Source organism: Falco peregrinus, chromosome 3 (assembly GCF_023634155.1).
Source record: "Falco peregrinus isolate bFalPer1 chromosome 3, bFalPer1.pri, whole genome shotgun sequence".
NCBI classification, from domain to species: domain Eukaryota; kingdom Metazoa; phylum Chordata; class Aves; order Falconiformes; family Falconidae; genus Falco; species Falco peregrinus.
This window is the reverse complement of record NC_073723.1, coordinates 4,861,871-4,883,762: the sequence shown is the minus strand read 5'-3', so window position 1 is coordinate 4,883,762 and position 21,892 is coordinate 4,861,871. Positions and strand designations below refer to the sequence as shown.

At 41.7% G+C, this 21,892-nt stretch overlaps 1 protein-coding gene across 1 annotated transcript in view; it reads left to right on the top strand.

Moving 5' to 3' along the window:
• COL22A1 (collagen type XXII alpha 1 chain) overlaps nucleotides 1–21,892 on the top strand; it is a 237,337-nt gene that overhangs the window by 12,212 nt on the left and 203,233 nt on the right. Inside the window, exons 2-3 of the mRNA XM_055800757.1 lie at nucleotides 13,519–13,686; nucleotides 19,205–19,771. Coding sequence (XP_055656732.1) covers nucleotides 13,590–13,686; nucleotides 19,205–19,771 — 664 coding nt within the window. The 5' untranslated portion in view covers nucleotides 13,519–13,589. The remainder of the gene's footprint in view (nucleotides 1–13,518; nucleotides 13,687–19,204; nucleotides 19,772–21,892) is intronic.

The window sequence follows — 21,892 nt, the reverse complement described above, 5'->3', positions numbered from 1 at the left end:
GAACACTTGACGTACTAAACTTCATAACTTTTAAAATGTGCATAACTTTTCAACATGTATAACTTTTAAAATGCTTTCAATAATTATCATAATCTGTTCGATTAAAATTATGAGCGAAATAATTTTTTAAATTTGTCTATGACAAGTTATGAAAAAATAATGCACTCAGGCTGCTTTCTACAGCAAAAGCAGGTGAGCTAGAACATTTCTGGCAATATCCTTTCTAGGCAATTGCATCAGGAAATGCCTGAAATCACAGTCTAGAAACCACTGACCTGATTGCCAGGCTGCAATCTGAACTGAATGGGTATCTGCAAACACTGGTATGTTCCGCAGTACACAGATGCCAATACTGGGACCAGCACAGAGACCGGTGTATCCGTCTGCAGGTGAACGGGGTGTTAAGCAGTGCTTGCGTGATGTCCTGGGCCAGGCGGGAGGCGAGGGCAGCCATTGCCCAAGCAGTAATCACGGGAGGCACTGCGGCAGGGATAGCCCTTCCTTACCGTCCTTCTCTTCTGCATTTGTGGTGGCTGTGAGGCTACTTTGGTCCCTGGGAGGGGTAGAGTAGATCCCAAGTTCTGCCCACATCCTGCCCATCCCTGCCTGTTTACTTGCAGTGCTGTAGCCTGCAAGAAAGGCATTCCTCTGCCGCAGGACAGAGCTCAGAAATAAGGTAGGTCTTAATGTGGCTAAGAGTCACGTGCTGGGAAAAATACTTCCCCCCCCCCCCCCCCCCCCCCCATTCTTTTCCTAAGATGAGAAACAGGCTAATATAATCCAGTCCTAGATGAAATCTTTGCATTTTCTCTAGAAATGTTCCCTTTGCTGTGAGATTCACACTATGCAAAGGCAATTCTCCTATTTATAACTTGTGGTTGAAGAGAAGTCTCTCATTCAGTGGAAGAATCATCTTAGGGTAACTGCTGAATGGATTTAAATGCTTTGGTAACATATTTATTTTAAGACCTTGTCCTCTGCAGCAAGGTGGGTCAGCCTCAGCATCAGGGTCTGTGTGGCTTTATTCATACTTTGCACTTTTGCAATTCCACTGGGACTTGGTTTGGGTTTTTTTTTTTGCTGTTGATTTTGATTTTTCTTTTTTATTTACACTAATACATAGAGTTGCATCTGCACATCAGGATAGAGCCAGGCTCTGAGATACCAGAGATTTGCTGCTATGAAAAAGTAATTGATTCCTGCTATTTGGAATCTGATGAAACTGAAATGTGTTAAGGTTGAATACTTAGCCTGCACTTGCATGATCTTTCCAATAACTCATGTTCCTTTGAAGTCGCTTCATTGTCCTGACTTTCCTGTTCTTGAACTGTTGCCAGTCAAACTGAGTCCTCCTGGTGTAATTTATAGGCAGCAGTCATAAAGATGACATTCGTACATTGGTATGTGGGGAAGAAATCTTTTTGCCTCTAGGATGTTATTAGGAACAAGATGAGAACTTGTGAATATTTTCCAGGTATCATAATGTTTTAATATAATGGAATATTGAATAACATTGGTGATAACATCACAGCAACATGTGGCAGAAGAATTAGCATTTCTCTTACACTGAAATAGAGCTATCTTTGTTCTAGCTTAAGGTAAGTTGGATGTCAAAAATCTTAATGCTGAAACCTGTATTATAGCTTTTAATATTGTTTTTTGTCTTTTAATGCTTTCAACCTCAGAGGGACTTCACCTATGAAGTACACAAAAACAGGGAAAACAGTGGTCTCGTGGCTATCTTGTGGCATTTCTGTGGATATAACTGAATGCTTCATAAAAGTAATGGACTAGCTTTAATAAAAAGCATCCCAAAGCAAAGCTTTTAGAAGAAATCTACTAGTATGCTATGGAGGATGTTTTTGTGGGTTTTGGTTTGGTTTTCATGGTGAATGCCTCATAATTAGTGAAGTCATGGGCAAGTTAGACAAGCTGCTACAGGTGAATAAATGAATCAATGCATCAAACTAATGTAGTGGTTTGGAAAAGGAAGAAACAGTCCATTTTCAGTGAGAAGAGACTCGGGGGGTGTGAGTACGGATATGCTTTGCAATTTGCTCTGACAAACATTTTTCCGCAGGCTTCAGAAACAGTTCTGTGTCAAGACTGCAAACCTGCATTATGCTTTCAATGTTGGTTTCACGCACCTCAGAGGGAAACAAAATTCTGTCTTCTCCAAGGGCAGACCAAATGTGAAGAGCTAGCGTGCTTGTCTCTCAGGCTTGAAAGTCAAAGCTATTGTTAATGCAGGTGGGAGCACCAGAGAGAAGAGTTAAGCCCACAATAGTCTTCTGATCAGGCAGTGGATCCGAATACAGGAAACCAGCAGTACTCTCATCTGGTCTCACGTAGCTGTTTCAAGGAGTGGTGGTGGTGATGGGATGGAATTCCTTTCAACAGATAAATGCCAAACATGGCTATGGTACTGTATGATGCCAATCATTTAGAGAAGCTATGCCATAGAAATGCATAGTTTATGTAAGATGAACTAAGTACAGCGGCTCTCCAAAGCTTTCATATCCCAAGTAGTGTTGAAGTTCTGTTGCTTTGCAGCACTTGCTAGTAGATAAATGTAGCAAGACCAGAATTCTGATACAGCAAATATTTCTTCAGATCTAACATGTCAGGGTTCTTAAAGAGTTTTTCTTTTCCCATCCCCTTTATAGTGTATTGGGACTTATACCAGTTATTGCTTTAAGTGTAATCCTCCTCGGATGTCCGATTTGCCTGAGCGATGTAAGTGTTTGTGCCAGCATGGTTTTTCAGTGGAAATGAAAGCCACAGTTCAGCAGTTTAGATTTAAGCCTGCTGAATTTTGGAGAGAAAATTCTTTCCCCACATTTGGAAGTCACCTCAGCAACTCACATGCCATGCATGCCAGTTGGAAGCACAAGGGTGGAAGCTGAATGGAGAGCAGGGTTGCACTGAGGGTCCTGAAAGTTAGATATGTAAATAATGGCTGAAAAATGTACTTTAAGTCGCTTTAAAAAATGATTTCCAGCAAACATACTGTGAATGCAGTTGCTATGGCTACCAGCAGTGTTTTGTGGAGAACTTCTTGAGGTACTTACTGTTTAGTTGTACACAAATGCATAATTTTTCTTAAGTCTGAGGATTCAGCATCACCTTGTATTTGGATTCTCGAGACTAGGAAAAGCCAAAGTGCTATGTTGATCTTGAGATTATTTTTTTATTATTATTATACAAGTGAAAAATTGCTAATGCAGCTGAGATAATGTGTTATTTCATTTCTTCTTTGTATGTTTGGGGTTCTTTTTAGGCTAAGGAATGCCTAATAGCATTGTGGGGTTTCATGTTTACCTTAGTAGGGAAAAAATGCAAATTCTTTAATTATTAACCACCAGCCTAGCAACTCATTCTGGGCCTAGAAGCCAGGGGAAGGTTTCAGATTAAAACATGACACTGCAAATAGAAGATGAATGCATTCATTCTAGAGATCAAGTACATCAGGCAATGGTAACTGAACACTTAAACAACTTTCTAGTTCTGGTGTGGGAATATTCTGTCACATAAATCAAGAGTGATGGCTCTCTAGAGTAGGAAAAGTACTGCAACTTTTGTACAAGATACAGATGAGATACTGCTGTTATTAAGAATAATTTTGGGTTTATGTTGACCAGGAGGTCAGACTGTACATAATCATCCCCTTCAGCTGTAACAATCTATAAATAAGAGTTGTTTCCTGAATACAACAATATGAATATGAAAAACTTTCATACATTAGATTAGGTCTTACATGTATCCATGGAAAAAAGAGTTATAACACCTGATTTTATCTAAAAAAAAAGCACAGGCTGCCAGTCTTGATATCACAGAGAAAACAGCAAAACAAGCACAATCCTATTCTTTTTTTTTTTTTCTAAATTGGCAACAAGTAGATTAAAACAGTTGCTCTTCAGAGAACAACTGTGTGTGAAATATTTGCTTATCTGTATATGGGGTAAATTCATGTGCATCTCTGTCCATCTTGGTGGTATTAGTACTTTGGCATTTTCCTTGGCATCAGAAGGAAAGCAAAGTAGCTGCTTCCTGCTCAGTGGGGCAGGAAATCTAGTGATGAGAAAGATGTAGAAAAAGGCCAAGGTACTCAGTGCCTTTTTGTAGCCTTTATTTTACCGGTGGGGACTGTCCTCAGCCCTCCAGGTTCCTGAGCCTACTTGCAAAGTCAGTGATAACAAAGCTTTACCCACTGGCACTTAGGACAGATGGAAATCAGGGCTGACTCCATCCCGTGCTGTTTATGGATACAGAAAACTTAGACTGAAGTTTAACCTTTAGGCAACTGAGGATTCCATGAATGCCCCATAATTTTAGTTCCCGTATCCATTATAATTCACCCAGAAACTGGCCTAAATCCTGCACAGGATGTTCTTAAGCTCTCTTTGTGTAAACTAGTGTAAAAGTTCAAAAAAGACATTGCTTTTCCTAGCTCCATTTTGGTCCTTCTACCCAAACTGCCTTTTCAAAGCCAATTTCATTATTCAGGAAGGGTTATCTGTTTAGAAATCTAGATGCAATTCTTCTGTTCCCCATTAGGCAAAGACTTCATACTCAAGTCTTTTCACCTTCTTCGTCTGAACTTGCTAAAGTTTCCTAGTATTACCATTGTCATCTGTTTGTTGTGGCTGCTTTTGGCTGACTTTATGTCACACTGACCAGATAGACATCTGTTGAAATATCAGTATCTGCTGGAATATCAATATCTAAATCTTAGCTCTTTGTCTAGTCTTCTGTTATTGCATCTGGGGAAAATAAGCACTTCTTGTGAGTAATGAATTTATTTTACTCATCCTCCTTAGAATGAGATAAAATCAATCTGGCTATGGATTTTTTTTTTTTTCCTTTTCTCCATGAACTGGAAAGGGGACCCATCCTGAGGAGCTCAAGTATAAAACCACATACTATGTTAGTTAGACACCTACAGTCTAAACATGAGATAAATCCCAGCCAAAGCTCTGCAGTGACTTAGGAAATAGCCTAGTGTGAGACGATATCTTGAAATCATCTTTAAAGTCCAGAAAGGCACAGATGATACTTGATCTAACTTCTAGCATTGTGTCTAAGTGGGCATTTCTTTTCCATTTCTACAATTTTTCCATGACCTTTTTCTTCCACCAAAGTTTCCAATTTTGCATTTGCTGTTGTTTTCCTGGTAACTACTGTATGTCCTGCCATCTGATCCTGGCTCTCTCATTTTCAATTGTCTGTTTCCAAGGCAATACTGCTTTCCTGATGTCATCACACAGCCCTTGGCCATCTACCTGAACAGACCTCATGGATACAGATATAGTATCATACATGACCTATAAATAAAGATCAATACCCTGTTCCTGAGATAACAATTCAGTCTGCAAGGTTGTCACCAGTTCTGTTAGTCCTATGTTGATGGTGCCCATGGTGCTGGGCAGAGATGGCTGAGACATCAAGGATATGCTGCCCAACCAGTTTTATCTTCACTCAAAGCAGGTGCTGCATCAAGGCTGTGCTTCTTATTTCTGTTGTTTTAAAGGAGTCTGTGTTGATGGTGAAGGCATCCACAATGCAGACCTCTGTGGTCAGAGAAGATGAGTCCTCCTCCCTCCTCCTAGCCCCAGCTCCTTTCATAGGAGAGAGAAGTGTTTGAAGTTAGAGCTAATAAAGATTTGAGGGACTTGCTTCCAAGATTTTCAGTCTGAAATCCTCCATACAACCTCCCCGCAGACACCTAAACTGGGTAAGGTATCTAATCTTAAGAATTCTCTTGTGTCTTCCCAGAATTGCCTCTGCCTTAAATGATTTGAGTTCTGCAATTATGAGAAATTGGGACAATGCCTCCTACAAGAGCTGGGTAAAGAGGGAAAGTTTTAGAAAGGGGCAAGGCTGGGGATGTAACCCTGCTGTCTGCACCTCCCCAAGTAACAACAGGTATCTCTCCTTTTTATGGCCTTTCTTTATAGATCTTTAACCTTTGGTGGTGTTTGGTGTCCACAGTAGAGTTCTGGGTTTCATTACAAAGGCCCAGACCATGGAAATTAGGCCATAGAAAGGCTCTGCAACACTAAATCTCTTAATCAAATGTAGTTGTTGTTTCTGAACAAACTTTCATGACTTTATAAGGCCATCAACTTGTTAGAACATGTGGAGGACAAATTCACTCACATTGTGCAAGTAGGAGGCACTGATGTTACTGTATATGGGAAATTTTTTGTGAGCTGGACAGTTCAGCAGAAGTGTTGGGGAAGTGGTGGGTGAATGTTATACAGTTCAAATTAACATAGTCCTGTTAATAACCCTGAGAATGACAGACAGTTGGTATGAGCTAATTTCTGGAGCTTATAGAGATTCCAGTAATCCTTATGCAGGCCATTAGCATAAGGCATAGAGCAAAGCATCCCAAGCAATTCTTCCTTGCATTGCTCCCGTCGGAGTTCTGGGAAATGCATTCACCAGGCTCCTCGTTGTTAGAAAGTATGTTGCTTATTTTCCAAACAGATTTAGGCTGTTACCCCATCCTGATTCCTCGCTCCAGCTCTGCTAGCTGACTATATAAAGCCATGACATATGGGTCTTTTTACTGACATAATCCTCTACTGTACTAAAAAAGAAAATATTGAGTTTCATTCCAAGAGCTGGAAGAACTTCCATGAGGATATAAAAAGCAGGAAATGGACCCTGTAAGAGTAGAGCACTCTCATATTGAACCGCCTCAAGGGGCTCAGCGTTAAAGGCTTCCTAATAATTGATGTGGGCTGGAACAGCTCTGCCTCTGCTTGGAGGGAAGGGGATTTGTGGGACTTTCCCCATACAGGTTACTGGGCTTAGACCAAAGGACTGGTGTTCCGTGACCCTGTAATAAAGCAACACGCTCTGCACATACAGTGCTAAGGACAGTATGAACATGTAGTAACAGCCACAAATCTCAGAATTTCCCACTCCACAGCAAACTATTTCTACAGTTTGAACTGTTTTCTTCCTCTGTGGGCATCATTTCGACCTTTGTCTTGCTTACTTTACTCATTGATCTGGAGATCTTCCTCTTCCTATAAAGGCCAGTCAATAATGGTATCTATTACTCTAAGCAACCAGTGGACCTTGTATTACATGCAGGTGGTGGACTTTCAAGTTCTAGGACATCTGTATGCTGCAAACCCTGTTTCAGTGATGACCTGAGAGACATTTTAGCATTCTGTTAAGTTTAAAAGTAGGCCAGACCTAAAAGGTTTGGAGCACCTCTTTGTGGCATCTGTTCTAACGAGCCCAGCGACTGGGGCACTGCAGAATGGAGCACACCTATATCTTGTCCCTTAGAGAGCTGGGATGTAGACACAGCACACAACTGGTCTCATGATGTGAGTGCAGCCTATTTGTAGGAGTGGTAACAAAATTAATTCGGAAATGTTGGTGTGGATTTGGTAGTACCCTAACCACAGACTGTAGGATTTGAGAGATTTTATCATAGAAAGTTTTTATCACAGGTTAGTTTGGGGTGTTCTTAGCCAATCAATAGAAAGATTTCTAAGCTTGACACGCAGGAGAACAATTTAAATCTGGAGTTACTTCCTCTGGACAAATCACTGAAAAGTTATACTTGGGGGTATTGCATCAAGTCTTTAGCCTGCAGACGCTGTGTGGCTGCAGCAGGAAAAAATACATTGCAAAGTCCTCTTCTAGTACTTAGGGTATTTTAGAATTGCAGTGATTTGGCTGGTAACCAGTAAGAGCTTGTTTTAAAGCGTCTGTGGTAGATGAGTTTACAAGTGGTCAATTTGAGGGATGTGTGATCCAAGCTGAGGTTAAGGAGTAAAGAGTAGTGGAATTCTAATTCTGACCTTCTTGCAGGTTTCTTTGCACATGCGCGTGCAACACCATAGAGGATAAAAGAACATTTCTAAGGCTGCAAAGTGGAGCACACAAAAATTAGTAAATGCCCATGCTGAGTTAATCCAGTCTTCCTTGGAGTATGCTGTATGGTTCTCTAAGACTCTTGGTTACGCTCTTCTCTACGATTTTTTTTTTTTTTTCTCCCCATTACATTCCTGTCTTGTTTGGTCTCCTGGACAAATACCTGTCATTTAGGAAACAGCTGTTTATTATTTTTCCCCTCCTAATTATTCAGTGTGGACTTTATTTCTTGCACAATTAAACTTCTTTCCAATTGCAGCAATATTAATCATTCACGGACCATGGTGGTTCCAGTACCAAGCACTTCAGGGCAGTAATAGAGTTCAGCTAAGGCAAACAAACTGATGGGTTTGAATGGTCCGGTGGATCTTTCCCACCACCCTATTTCATCTTCTATAAAGCTGACAGATCACTTTGGCTAGCATTCATGCTAACCATCTCTCTGCATCTGATCGGTGTTTTAAGGATTGGGGTAGAAGTTGCTCTCAAGACGTGATATTGCAAAAGAAGAGAAGAAATGTCTCAGCGCCTGCAGCCTCGCTGGCACTTAGAGCAGAAGTTGGAGAGCTGTTAACTAGGCAGGGTGCATGAATATCCCCATCCAACATACCATGGAGCTCCTGACAGTCTTTTCCTTGATTTCAGCAGACTCTAGGTAGTTGAACAAAGTACCTTAGGAACAACTCTGGTATTAGCAGAGAATCTTCTGCTCTATTGCTCACATGGCTTTTGAAATAATGCCCACTGAAATCAATGGTTGTCTTTTTATTAACTACAGTTGGCTTTGGATCAGGCCTGGGAAGATGCATATCTTCCAGAAATACCATCGGATGATTTCTTTAAAAGGCATCGAACAAAAATATACGGCCGCATGGACTGATCAGGAGGAAGAAAGTCCCATCCCTCTTTTATATGGTTGGCTTCCTGCTCTTATCAGCAATAATTTAGATAATTAAATTGCTTGGTTCAGTAGTTGGAAGAGGCACGATCAACAAGCTGACTCTACTAAGATGTCAGCTATATTAGTGTTCTCAGTTATTTTTTTGCTTTTCTTCTTAGTATTTGTTTTGGTATGTGAAAAGTTGTGTAATCGGACACTGTCTTTCTCATCCCAGGCTAACCTCTTCTTCAGAGAGGCATAGGAAAGACATTTAAAATCACTTTATGAATGCCAGCATAGTCAGAACATTGATATGACATATGGTGACGTTCAGTGGCAGCAGATGAATGGATGAAATTAAGCACAATAATATTATTGTGTGTGTCCCCCCACCCCCTTGAATTTAACAGCAAGATGTACAGTTCAGTGGTATAATTTAGAAAAATGTAAGTAAAAGCTCAGATATGTTAATGAGCAGACTACAGTCCATAACTGGACATGCTTTTAAATTCAGCCTCGAATCACTGATCTTTTCACTGTCCTTGTAGGGTCTTTGAACTTTTGCTCACATGAGGTAGAAGCAGTTTTATTAAATCACGCTCCTGAAATGCTCATCTTACTATTGACTCCAGCTTTGTTTTGTCTTATTAGTATTTGTGACTGAATCACTCCTCTGAAGGATGAAAGAGATCACAGAAAGTGTTCTGGCTTTTTTGATCTCTAACTCATATAAGTTTTGCTATTGGTGACATCTCTTAAACCAGGACAGAGCAGCAGTCTTTGGAGAGGCCTGAGATAGGGAATATCCAGTGCTTGTGCTTAAATTGCTTGTCCTAGAAAGGCCATAAAGTTTTCTTCTCTGCCACATTCTTTGTATCTGCCCATTTTTTTCCCTTCATTTTTTTTCAAAATGCCATTTCTAAACAAACAGTTTTGCTTCTGTTCTTTCGTACAAGTTTTCCCTCCTTATCCCTTGAATTATAAGGATGCAACAGCATTATCTGAGAAGCAAGGTTAGAACAAATTCACTATATGTTCCCTCAGGATCAGGCTTTGGCAGGACAAAGACAGGGCAGGATAGGAAACACCATTGGCTTACGCACAGTGAATGGAGGGGGTTGTTTTCTAAATAAACTGACGTCAGGATATTCTTTGACTTTGGCTCATTCAGGAATAAAGCCCATGATAAAATGCCCATGCTATAGTCATAGCCCAGCTATGCAGTTCCATCCTGGACATGTATGTGATTCTTTGGGAAGCAGAGCCCTAGCTCTGTTCCCAGCCTCAAGGGATAAAGCTCAAGAAGACAAGCCAGCATCCTTTAAATTGCAGGAGTGCAAGGGAAGCTCAACAGTGAGAAAAATATTAAAATACATTTAAGATGAGAAGACCCAGTTTTCCTTCAGCTTTTTTCTGATGCTGCTTTTTACGAGCATACATTTCCCAGAGTGTTTACTTACCGTTGCAAAGTAGAGAAGCCTTATCAAGGATGCTCGCTGACCTAAAACTCTGTACCGGCCCCCCCTTAAAAAGCTATACTGAAGCTGAAAGTTATATAGAGCTTGTGTCTATCTTCTGCATATTGTTTGTTCAGCTGTGAGGCAGTATGAATAGCTTAGTACTATGCCTGTATTTCACATGTAAAGAGCTTATTTTAACATTTACCGGCATGCTTCTCAGCCTGGATGCCATTCCTACATCATGTTTGCATGTAGACAGAATTTTTCACCTCTTTTTTTCCTATTATACTATTAAAAACAGGGCCTCAGACATGGAGTCCGCAGTTTGGTAATAAACTCGGACATGATAGCATTTGTAAGTTCTTTTTGCAATATGACTTAATGCATCGCAGTGTGTCACAAGGGAATCCCAAAATGATATTTGTGAGATAAAAAGAAAAAAGGAGGTATTTTTAAAGGATGTCCATTGACTTAGGCTACTTTGATTATTCCCACATGATAGGCCGAACTAAAAATAATAGTAACAAAAAAGTCCACGTTGGACATTTGGAAATAGGGTCAACTAAACAGGATTTCTTATTCTTGGATCACTCTGAAACCTAAACTGTCCCACTTTTGGCTCCTTTTCCACCCTTTCTCCTGGAAGGCGAAATAAATGTTGATCAGCTGCTGTCATCTCAAACTGTGCTCGGTCTCACAGTGACAGACTGAGGTGGGAAAGAAACCAGTGTGGAAAACCCATCACTAAAAATGCTTGATCTCCAAGCTTTCTTCTAATACCTCTGAAGACTTCCTTGCTGTGATATGAGTGCTGTCGATGTGAATGGGGTAATTTTCTCTGACTGATATATCCATACGTAAAGTAGTTGCAAGTTAAGAGACTTGGTTCAATTCTTTGTGCTACAAAAATGGATAAAATTATGTATTTTGGCCTGAATACAAGAATAATATTGAACCACAAATGTATATTAAAGCCACCACAGATTATGATTTTAAGCAGATGTTCTGATTTGATTTGGGTTTTCCCCCCACTATTTTTAGCTTAAATGACTGTTCTGAGACATCTTTCAGCATTCATAATGCAGCAATGAGCTCTTGAAGTGTTTTGGCAAGGAGTGGAGAAGAACGACACCTTAGAAATACTCCCCTCGGACCTGGTCATGTAGGTAGTCCTGCTGGGGCAGGAGTCCTGCACGTCCCAAATGAGCCACGGCCACCAAGCTCCCTGTCACACTGCGCCCGCTGCCTGTCGAGCCAGCATCAGTCCATCCTGCCGCCGTTCTGCTGACTGACACCAGCTGGTGCTCTGCTCCTTTTATCCTGGCCTTATGTGGGTTAGCAGCTGGCAATGACTGTTTTTAATAACATATTTATAAAACTTTGCAGCCGTGCAAGCCCAGACACGGAGACAGGACCTTTTGAGCTCCCAGCGCTAGAGGTGCAGAACGCCGCATGGCAGATCTGGTTTCCCATCTCTCACTACCGCTACTAACTTGCTCTCCCATCACCAGTACCAGAAAACAATGTTTGCTAAATAATACACGGGAGGAAAAAACACTCGGGCTGAAGGCTCCCATAGCTATTTTGAGTAATGCTTGTCCTGATCCCTCGGCAGGCAGCTGCCTGATCGGTATTTCAGTAATGTACTTATTTAAAATGAAATTCTAACTACTGCAGGGCATGGTGATATTTTCATGCCCTGTTTACCCTGCAACCTTTTCCAGCTCGCTCAAACCTGAGCACCTCACTGTCTTGTAGGGACATCATCTGGCTGAGGTGTAAACTACAGCACCTGCTTGTGCCCTTTGGATTTAGGGATCGTACTTGAATAAGCATGCATTTTTTTGTAAAACAATCTTTCTTGCATTTATGCTCCACTGATGGCAGATACTTCCCAATTTTATTTTCAGAGTGCAGGGTTTATTAGATGTATTGCTTTTCTTCTTGTCTGCATATGAGATGGACTTCTAAAAATAGTTGAGCCTGTATTTTGTCCTGGGAATAAAGATTTACAGCTACATCTCAGCAGGTACATAAGATTTCCCCCTTTCTATTTCCTAAAGCAGCATGACATGTACTTTATTTCTGAGATACATGGTAGAGATAGTCCCAACATTTGACTCATCAAGACTGTTTTTGAACAAATGCTGACACCACCATTCTTTTTGTCTGTGATTCCCACAGAACCCTACTGCTTTGAAAAGAAATATCCTAGAATGCATAATCAACCCTGCAGCAATGATCTACAACATACAGTATCTCCTTCAAAAAAAATCCCCTCTTTTACCCAGCTATCAACAGTGAGAAGCTGACATGCATGCTAAAAGACAGAGGAAGCAGAAATACCCTAAAAAAATGGGCAAAAATCCCTGTGCATTAGAGAGGAAAAGACAGATTCAGGAGCTGGGAGAAAGTTTTCCAAAACAATTCCTTAGGCAGTAAGAGCTACTGAGGAGAAACTGTTTCCTCCTGTGTGTGTAGACAGTAGGTAGAACTGCAGTGATGTTATGATCTAATAAAAAAATAATAAAACTGCAGCAATAAGTAAACAATAAAATAAAAAAATAAAAAAAGGGTTGATCTAGTGTTAGAAAACATAACTAAATTTTTAACACCCCAGTCACTTTGCCTGGCTTGTTATAACACTGGCTGACTTCAGTGGCTTCAGTCAAGGTAAACAAACTGATGACCTTAAAGTGATGATCATCCACCTGAGTTTTTGCACTTCTTTAAATTAAATAGTTGAAAAAAAGTGTTTTGAAACTGTTGAGTTTACTGTTACGGACAAGGGCCGATGGCAACAAACGTGTGTATGAAAACAGCCATGTATTTTTAGCATTTGTTGTTTTTGAGGCTCCAGAACTGAAAGCAGCAATGGGTGAAATGGCAACCAGTTGTGTGTGATTTACAGTGGTTTGTATCTCGGCTCAGCGTTGTGTATGTCCTAATGATGAATGTGTGGGAGGGCCAGGTCAAGAATGGTTTCCACTCCAGTGCATTGATTGTGTAGTTGGCAGTGGGCTCAATTAAAGTATAATAATCTGGTAATCTCTCTCCTGTTTCCATTCACTGCTGCACACTGAATAGAGCCAGTGAAAGACTATAGCTTTTGAAAAGTAGGTGAACTCCTGCCTCTTTGTCTGAGCGGTTTCTGTATAGTCAAGTAAAATGACAGGCAGAAGAGACAACTCTCCAAAACCTTGCTCCCATGACTTGCATCATTACTGATGTTTGTGTTTCTATGAGATAACACTTGCTTTTTATTTTCCTTTCTAGGCCACAGACTGGGTTTCTAACAAGCTTCTAGTGACCACGGAGAAAAGACAAGCTGACGTGAGAAAGGAGATATGGATATGTCCACTATGGGAAGATGCTGCGTGCCCCATCTCCTGATTCTTCTCACATTTGTGTTCAGCGGGGAGAGATCTGAGGCACAAAGAGCAGGTACGCACTGTTCAGCTTACTGCCTCGTGCTAAGTAGCTGCTGGGGCTTTTACATGCCTGAGAAGCTATCGTTGCTAGGAGTAAAACAATAAAAAAACCCAGCAAGACGTTTACTGCTGAAAAGACATAAAATAGACCTTAGGGATGGAGATAGTTTAGGGATCAAGGTTATGATTTACCTAGGGTCTCTTGTTCTGCTGCAGGCTTAGAAAGATTAGATTGGGTACCCACAGCAAAGGAAGCAGCACACAGCTTACTCCAGATATGCTTCATCTACCCCTCACGGGAATGAAGATCACTTCTTCCACGGCCTTCAGTGGGTGTCAGATTAGACCTGGTGAATGTTCTGTCTGGCTGGGACTTTCCTAGTGATCTAAACAGGGTCAGGGCACTGTTCATACCCTCTCTTGGTTCACACTGTCTAGTGGCCAGCACGGTCCCTGGTGTGGCTTTTCCCCTGTGCTGATGAGCAATCTTCTCCAAATGCCACAGAATGTATCAGAGGATGGTGCAGCTGAGGGACTGTTCCCATAGGCACTCTTGACAAAGACAGGTTGTTTTTTTGGGGGGTAGGCAGTAGTGAGAGTTGAATTACCTGCGTGTGAGTGATGCTACACCACAGGGATAGAAAATGATTGTAGATCCACACAGTTTCTTGGTATAAAAGCCCAAAGGTACTTTGAGGCGGAGGCTTTCTGTCTCATTTTCTAGGAGAGGTGATATTCTGTAGGCTTGGGTAATTTATAAGAAAGAAAAGGTTTTTTTATACCTTCTCTCAGTCTAAGGAATAGCTGTTTAACTGTTACGGGATCTGTATAAGGTTTTTTGGGATAATTATTAGTAACAAAACAAAGTGAGATCTCACCTTTTTTTGTCATAGGAAGATTATGGTGGTACATTTATATGTTGTGTGATTTATATATTGTGTGATTGCTTTAAATAATTTTGGTCTTATGACTTGTTTGTGAACTATTTTTAATGGCAATATTGCAAAACAGTTGACTAAGCGTCTGAGTGGATGAACACAGCTCCTGGAATTACGCTTCCAGAGAATATTCCTGTAGCTACAAAACTGAAAGTTCACTTTCTATGAATTACCTCCTACATTCCCTTAACATGACCTGTTTCTGCCAGTAAACAATTTTATTATAGCATTCTTGGAAAAAAATCAATTTTGTCCAGCAGTGGACATTACTGTGCTAAAAATGCAGATTAATATTTACTAAAAGCTTTTCTGCAGCATTTCATCTCACTGCCATCAGGTCTGTAAGCAAGCAAAGAATCACTGGCTCTAAGAAAATGATCCTGCAAGACCATCTTTTTCTTTCCTGCAATACTGCCTGAACAGGCATTACTTTTTAAAACCTTAAGCCTCTCTGTTTTCAGGCTCATCGCCCTTGAACACAGACAGGATTCATTCTGTCTGTTCTGTTTGTTTTTAAATTGCAGTTATCTCACCTGCTGAGAGCCGTTAAAATAAGCAACAGGAAGGTCCGTACTGTGTGGATTTTATACTCAAATCTTTATATTCTGTAGTTAGTCTCACCTAATTAATAGTCTTTCAGACAGAATAGATTAATAATGAATATTTTCTGAAGGGAGAAATAGAGATTTCTTGCTTCTATCCTTTATATTCTGCAAAAATCAAGCAGAACTACACTTGACAGTCTAGCCAATACACACGGATGTAATATAACTTACATGCCATAGTATAAAATTATATATGTACTGTCAACTCCACACTGATGACTTTTGAAAGAGCTTTTCCAGCCAGACCTTTCTTGCTCTGTTGCTAGAGACAAGCATTCCCTCACTCACAAAATGCCATCACAGAACATGATCCTACATGGACAGGTGTGCTGGGTTTGGCTGGGATAGAGTTAATTTTCTTCCTAGTAGCAGGTATGAGGCTGTGCTTTGGATTTGTGCTGGAACTAGTGTTGATAACACAGAGATGTTTTTATTATTGCTGAGCAGTGCTGACACAGAGCCAAGGCCTTTTCTGCTTCTCACACCGCTACAACAACAGCGAATACGCTGAGGGGGCACAAGGAGTTGGGAGGGGACACAGCTGGGACAGCTGACCCCAGCTGACCCAAAGAATATGCCATACCATATGACATCATGCTCAGCAATAAAACTAGGGGGACAGTTGGCTGTGGGCCACCGCTTGGGGACTGGTTGGGCAATGGCCTGTTGGTGGGGAGCAATTGTTTTCATTTGCATCCCTTGTCTTTCTTGGGTTTTATTTATCTCTCTTTGTTATTTTCCTTGTCATTATGATTTCTGTTCTTCCTTCTTCTTCTTCTTCTTCATATTAGAATTAGTATTTGATATTATTATATTTAAATTATTAAACTGTTTTTATCTCAGCCCAGAAGTTTTCTCACTTTTACCCTTCCAACTTTTACCCTTCCAATTCTCTTCCCCTGATCCCGCTGAGGAGAGGGGAGTGAGCAAGCAGTTGTGTGATGCTTAGTTTCCAGCTGGGTTTAAACCATGACAACAAGTTGTTTCCAGCGTGATCCCATGTGGATCAGTTATTCCCGATGTGATCCCAATCCCACGTGCATAGGTTGTTCCTGTAGACACTGAAGGAACAGCAATACTTGGGATGGACTCTGCTACAGAAGTTAACACAGCAACATATGATACTCATTTTTCATCTTCACCTGCAACACAACAGGTGTACACTCAACCGCTGTCCTGTCACAGCCATCATGCAATACCATGCACACTGACCCAGACTGTTATAATGCCTACCTTTATAGGTAAACTTTTACTCTTTTTTACTACTTTTACTTTTATTTGAAGGTAAATCCTCTTCATGTGGCTTAGTTACCAACATTCTCCAGTGTAGTGAGCTGTTCTGGGATTCCTGTCCCCTTTAGGGCAGGTGCACAGACCCATGATGATCAAACCTACCAGTTTATGGTGCAAAAGCACCATTAATTTATGAACCATAAGGTCGAATGTGGGTGTGGGGCAAGACTTTATGAGCTTCCTGTAGGCTCAAATGCTGGAAGTCAATGAGGAAATATGTCAACAGCATCATCCCCCCACCTTTGGGTAGTGCAATTCACATTTCTGTTCACCGAGCTGGCTGTCAAGCAAGTGCTTGACTGGATGAACACTATACGGTACCTCCATACTCTTTCGTCTGCTCCAGAGAAAAAAATCCTAGTCTCTAGCTAACATCCACATTGGGTGCATTTACGTCAGTGCTTTAACTCTGGTCAGGAGTGCAGCAGGGACAGGTGATTTCCCAAAGGACAGCAGCCAGGAGCTGGGGGTCTCCCTGGGCTGGCAGGACAGGGTCTCACCAGCCACAGCCTGTCCCACCCCCACCAGCCAGGGAGCAGGGAAGGCTGGAGGATGGCAGCCAGGCTCAACTGACAATCCAAATTCCCAGACAAGCTCATAGTGATGAAACAGGTCCAAGATCAAGCCAGGAACATGAGCCAGCAAGTCAGGGTCCAGCTCGGGTCCTAAGACAGCATCCAGGGTCAGCTACTTTTTGGACAAATACGTAGAGGTGAGGCAGGTCTGAGGTGAAGCCAGGAAGTCAGTCCATGACTCAGGCAAGGGACAAAGGTGAGACCTCACCTTGAAAGTAGCTTCCAGTGGAAGAAGAGATAGATCTTTCTGGAATGTTTCCAGCACAGCTTTCTGAGGAGTTCACCAAAGGGTAGAGAGCCATGGCAGCCAGACCCTGGAGAAGGGGCTTACTCTTAGGACCTCAATAAAGATTTCCAGTTTTCACAGTGAATCTTCCAAGTGTCTCCACTTACTGTGCTTTGGTTCATGCCATGGAGCAGTCGTGGATTGATTTCTGATGAAACTGAACAGCAAGATACACTTAAGATGCATGTATAAAGGGTCTCTGTCACTGATGGACATTTAGTTGCTGAGACCTGGCTGGAACTGGTCTGACGCAAGCGCAAACATGGAAACCCTGCAGTGGAAATGTCACTTTTTAATGTATGGAGAGCTAATCTGTCCTTAGTAGGCATACCCTGAGGTTATGTATTCTCAACAAATTCTCTCAGATTTTCTGACCAAGGGAGGTGGGTTGGTCAGTCCATGTCAGAGCCCAGAGGAGGTTAGCAACATGGTTGTGGTGGGAACAGTTGGAGGAATCAGGGTTCTGCAGTGAAATAGGAGTCAACAGAACAGATCTGCTATGTGGGTGTGGGTAGATGTGGGATACCAGCTCAGATCCTGGTAAAGCAGTAGGATTTAAAGGCAATTGCCAAAGTTTCAGGTGCCAGGTAGACCATCTCCAGTGGGACATAGCAAAGCCCTGTTACTCTGAGAGAAATAAAGCAGCACAGTCACTGGTATGGACCAGCTCTCTTTATTGCACCATATGTGCTTTGCACTCCACATGATTGGTCAAATTAGCTTTTTGCCATTTGTTCAAACAAGCAGTTGTGCTCTGTGAGACAGGAACTACTGGAGAAACAATGGTTGGTCGTTGTAACCATAGACAAATAGACTCTGTAGAGCAGCTTTCAATCTTGAAACTCAGAATTTCTTAGGAACTATACTCCATAATAGTGAATTAAATAAACATATGTATATATATGCTTTTTGTCCATTTGGGGCATTAAAGATGAATCTTTGGCATCTGCAGGACATTTATGAATTTACTGCCTCCTGACTTGCATTCAGCCATTTTTTCTAGCCAAATTCAGAAATGGCTAGAAAACATCTCCTGGGAGATCTACTTCCTTGGCAAGCAGTTGACAAATATATGACCCATCTAGCTTCATAGGGCAAGCAAGCTGCAATTAAAATACATTTGCCTTTTGGATTACACAGGCCTCAGATTACAAATATCACAGCTGGAGGCAAAAGGGTGGTTGAGGGGATAAGTGAACTTTTCCCTCAGAAAGCAACTGCCCTTTGTTGTCAAGGAAGCCATCCCAGTATTCAGTGACTTGTTCTCTAGTCAATAGTCAATGGCAGACAGCTTCATAATCAAAACAATCTTGTTATAAACTTGCTTCACCAACATATCACACTGGGCGAAGGAACTGCTTCTAGCTAAGCATAAATCAATCATAATGTTAAAGCAAGAGGAAACATGAAAGCTTCACTACTCACAGTCAGGATTGGCATAGGCAAGGTCAGGGCAGGTCTCTTGATCTGCCAGGGTCGTTTCAGAGCATTGCCTGAGCAAAGCACTGCAATGAAGTTTCGGAAATATAGCTTCATATGCATGCAGATGGTGTGGGTGAAGGATTGAGCAGAGGCAGTTAGTACTGCAGGGAGAGAAAGGGTTTGCATTTCAAAGTGAAGTGTTTGCTGGGCTGTAGATATTCTGAAACAGATGAGGTGAATCACAAGGAACGAAGGAAGGAAGGCTGAGAATCTGTTTTTTCCCTGCGGGATAGGGAGGGGGCTTGCTACCTCCTCCAAATTGCTCACTAGGGAGCCATGCCTAGAGAATATTTGCTATGCCTGGTACTCTTCTTTTATCTTCCTTTAGCGGTATTTTCTGTTGCTCTTGCAGGTTGCAAGAATGTTCATTATGACCTTGTCTTCATCTTGGATGCCTCCTCCAGTGTCGGAAAAGAAGATTTTGAGAAAGTTCGGCAGTGGGTGTCTAATCTGGTGGAAACTTTTGAGATTGGCCCAGACAAAACCCGTGTAGGTGTGGTGCGATATAGTGACAGTCCAACCACAGAGTTTGACTTGGGAAAGTACAAAACCCGTGAGGAAATCAAAGAGGCTGCACGCAAAATTAAGTATTACGGGGGTAATACGAACACTGGCGATGCTCTTAGGTACATCAACACCTACAGTTTTTCCAAAGAAGCTGGAGGGAGACTCAGTGATCCAACTGTTAAAAAAGTGGCTATCCTTTTGACTGATGGAAGAAGCCAGGATTATGTCTTGGATCCAGCCACTGCAGCTCATCAGGCTGGGATTAGGATCTTTGCTGTGGGTGTTGGCGAAGCCTTAAAAGAGGAACTTGATGAGATTGCTTCAGAACCCAAGTCTGCTCACGTGTTTCATGTCTCCGATTATAATGCCATCGATAAAATTCGGGGGAAGCTGAGAAGACGTCTCTGTGAAAGTAAGTAGACTTCCCAGTTCTTCTACACAATTAGAATTATTATAGGTTCAATTAGCATTATAGGTATGAAAAGTTGTGATTGTTTATATCATTCTTATAATTCTATGCTGATAATTCTTTATTTTAGAGTCTTCCACTCTGTAAGAAGCCATTTTACTACCTGGAGCATGATGAAGTGATCCCTTCTGGGTCTTCTGCCCAAGTCAGTATTAACTGTAGGTCAGCTTCTAGTGGTCAACTAGAGAGCAAAATGTGAATTCCTTTTTGTTCTGATATAGTTCAATTACTTTACCGTATTTTGGACTGATGAATATGAAGAGTGACATCTTATTTATACCCAGATTTTGGTTTATTTTGTGCAGGAACTGTTTTTTTCCCCTCTTATTTTCTGGTATTTTTGCTATGAGAAGAATGCTCTGGATGCTGCTGAGAATGTGATCCTTTGGGAAGCAAAAGGACACTTGTGCTTTTCTGCCTTTCAGCATCCCAAGTCTACTCACAACTGGTGTTCTCTGTACAACTAGTGCTCCGGTTATCAACCCCATAAACCTTGCTGATGTTTTGCATGACTTTTAATGGAGAACACTGTGTGAAATTCACAGTGAACAAATGAACTCTGACTTTCCAGCACTGCGGTGAAGGGGACTGTAATGGCATTATGGCTGTTATCTTGCAGCACCTTAATAGGAACTGCAGTCACTTAAGTCCTTTCTCCTTCCACCACTGACAAATCATTCTCTCATTCTTAGTGACTACATAAAAGCTACCAGTCTTTGCTGCTTTTTGCAGTGTGTGTTGTGGTTACTGTGAGCTCTCTGTGTCAAAATCAGGAGACGCTGCTCTGGTTCCTAGGTCTGAACACGAAAGACAACAGCTGACTCCCTGTGTAATTGCTGTCATGCATTGCAGTGTTACACTGCCCACGTCTGTAGTCTGGCAAGTTGTTACTGGCAGGCGACAGTAAGTTGCCTGAAAAAAAGCAGACCTTGCAGCTGGTGTTGTGAAACTTTTTTTGCTCTCTTCGACCTCCATTTACAAGAAAAAGGTGTTAACATAACACTCTGGGCTTATGCATGCTTCTTAAAGAGTGACTAGCACAAGCAGGCATAAACCAGTTGACGCTGCCCAGCAGTATCAACCAGGTGCGACTAGGTTTTTTTGCAGATTGAATTAAAATGGGTACGGATACTGTAATATAAATACATGTGGAAGTCATGGTGGATATTGTCTGTAAGCCACACAGACTGAAGGAGCTCAGCCTTTTTCCCTGAAAATCATCCGTAATCATACACTCAACTGGGGTGTAATGAAGGGTAAACCCTTCTGGTGGGAACACTCAAGCAACTCAACTTCCTACTGCAGCTGCTGAGCTCCCAAAATGTGATTTTCTTTGAAATTCTCTTATTTTCCTTTTCTAAAGTGAGTATTTTCAGTATACTTTGTATACAGCTCAAAAAAGCTGTTTATCTGCCTGTCTGAGTACAACGCCACTTGCCTGTGGCTTTCTGAGCCCATACTATGTCCACACGTGTGTACGTACCACTTCTCAGTAGATTGCCAAGGATCACTGGGAGCATCCTCCATCCTGAGCAGGATAGCAGTCACTCTTCAAGGTGTTTGCTTCCACCTGCACTAGCGGGTTCGGTGGGGAGACATAAAGCCTCCAAAAGGGTAAGTGAAAGGGAAGGGTTTACTTGTATGAGATACGGAGCACTTTTAAGGACAAAACATGCTTGTGGTGGGTTAACCTTGGCTGGATACCAGGTGTCCACCAAAGCTGCGCTCTCACTCCACTCCTCAACTGAACAGGGGAGAGAAAATATGACAAAAGGCTCTTGTCGAGATAAACCAAAAGTCGAGATAAGGACAGGGAGGTCGCTCACCAGTTACCATCATGGGCAAAACAGACTCGACTTGGGGAAATTATTACCAATCAAATCAGAGTGGGATAATGCGAAATAAAAACAAATCTTAAAAACACCTTGCCCCACCTGTCCCTTCTTCGCAGGCTCAACTTTACTCCTGATTTCACTACCTCTTCACCCCAGCAGCGCAGGGGAACAGGGATTGGGGCTGTGGTCAGTTTATCACGTGTCTGCCGCTCCTGCCCCTCAGGGGGGG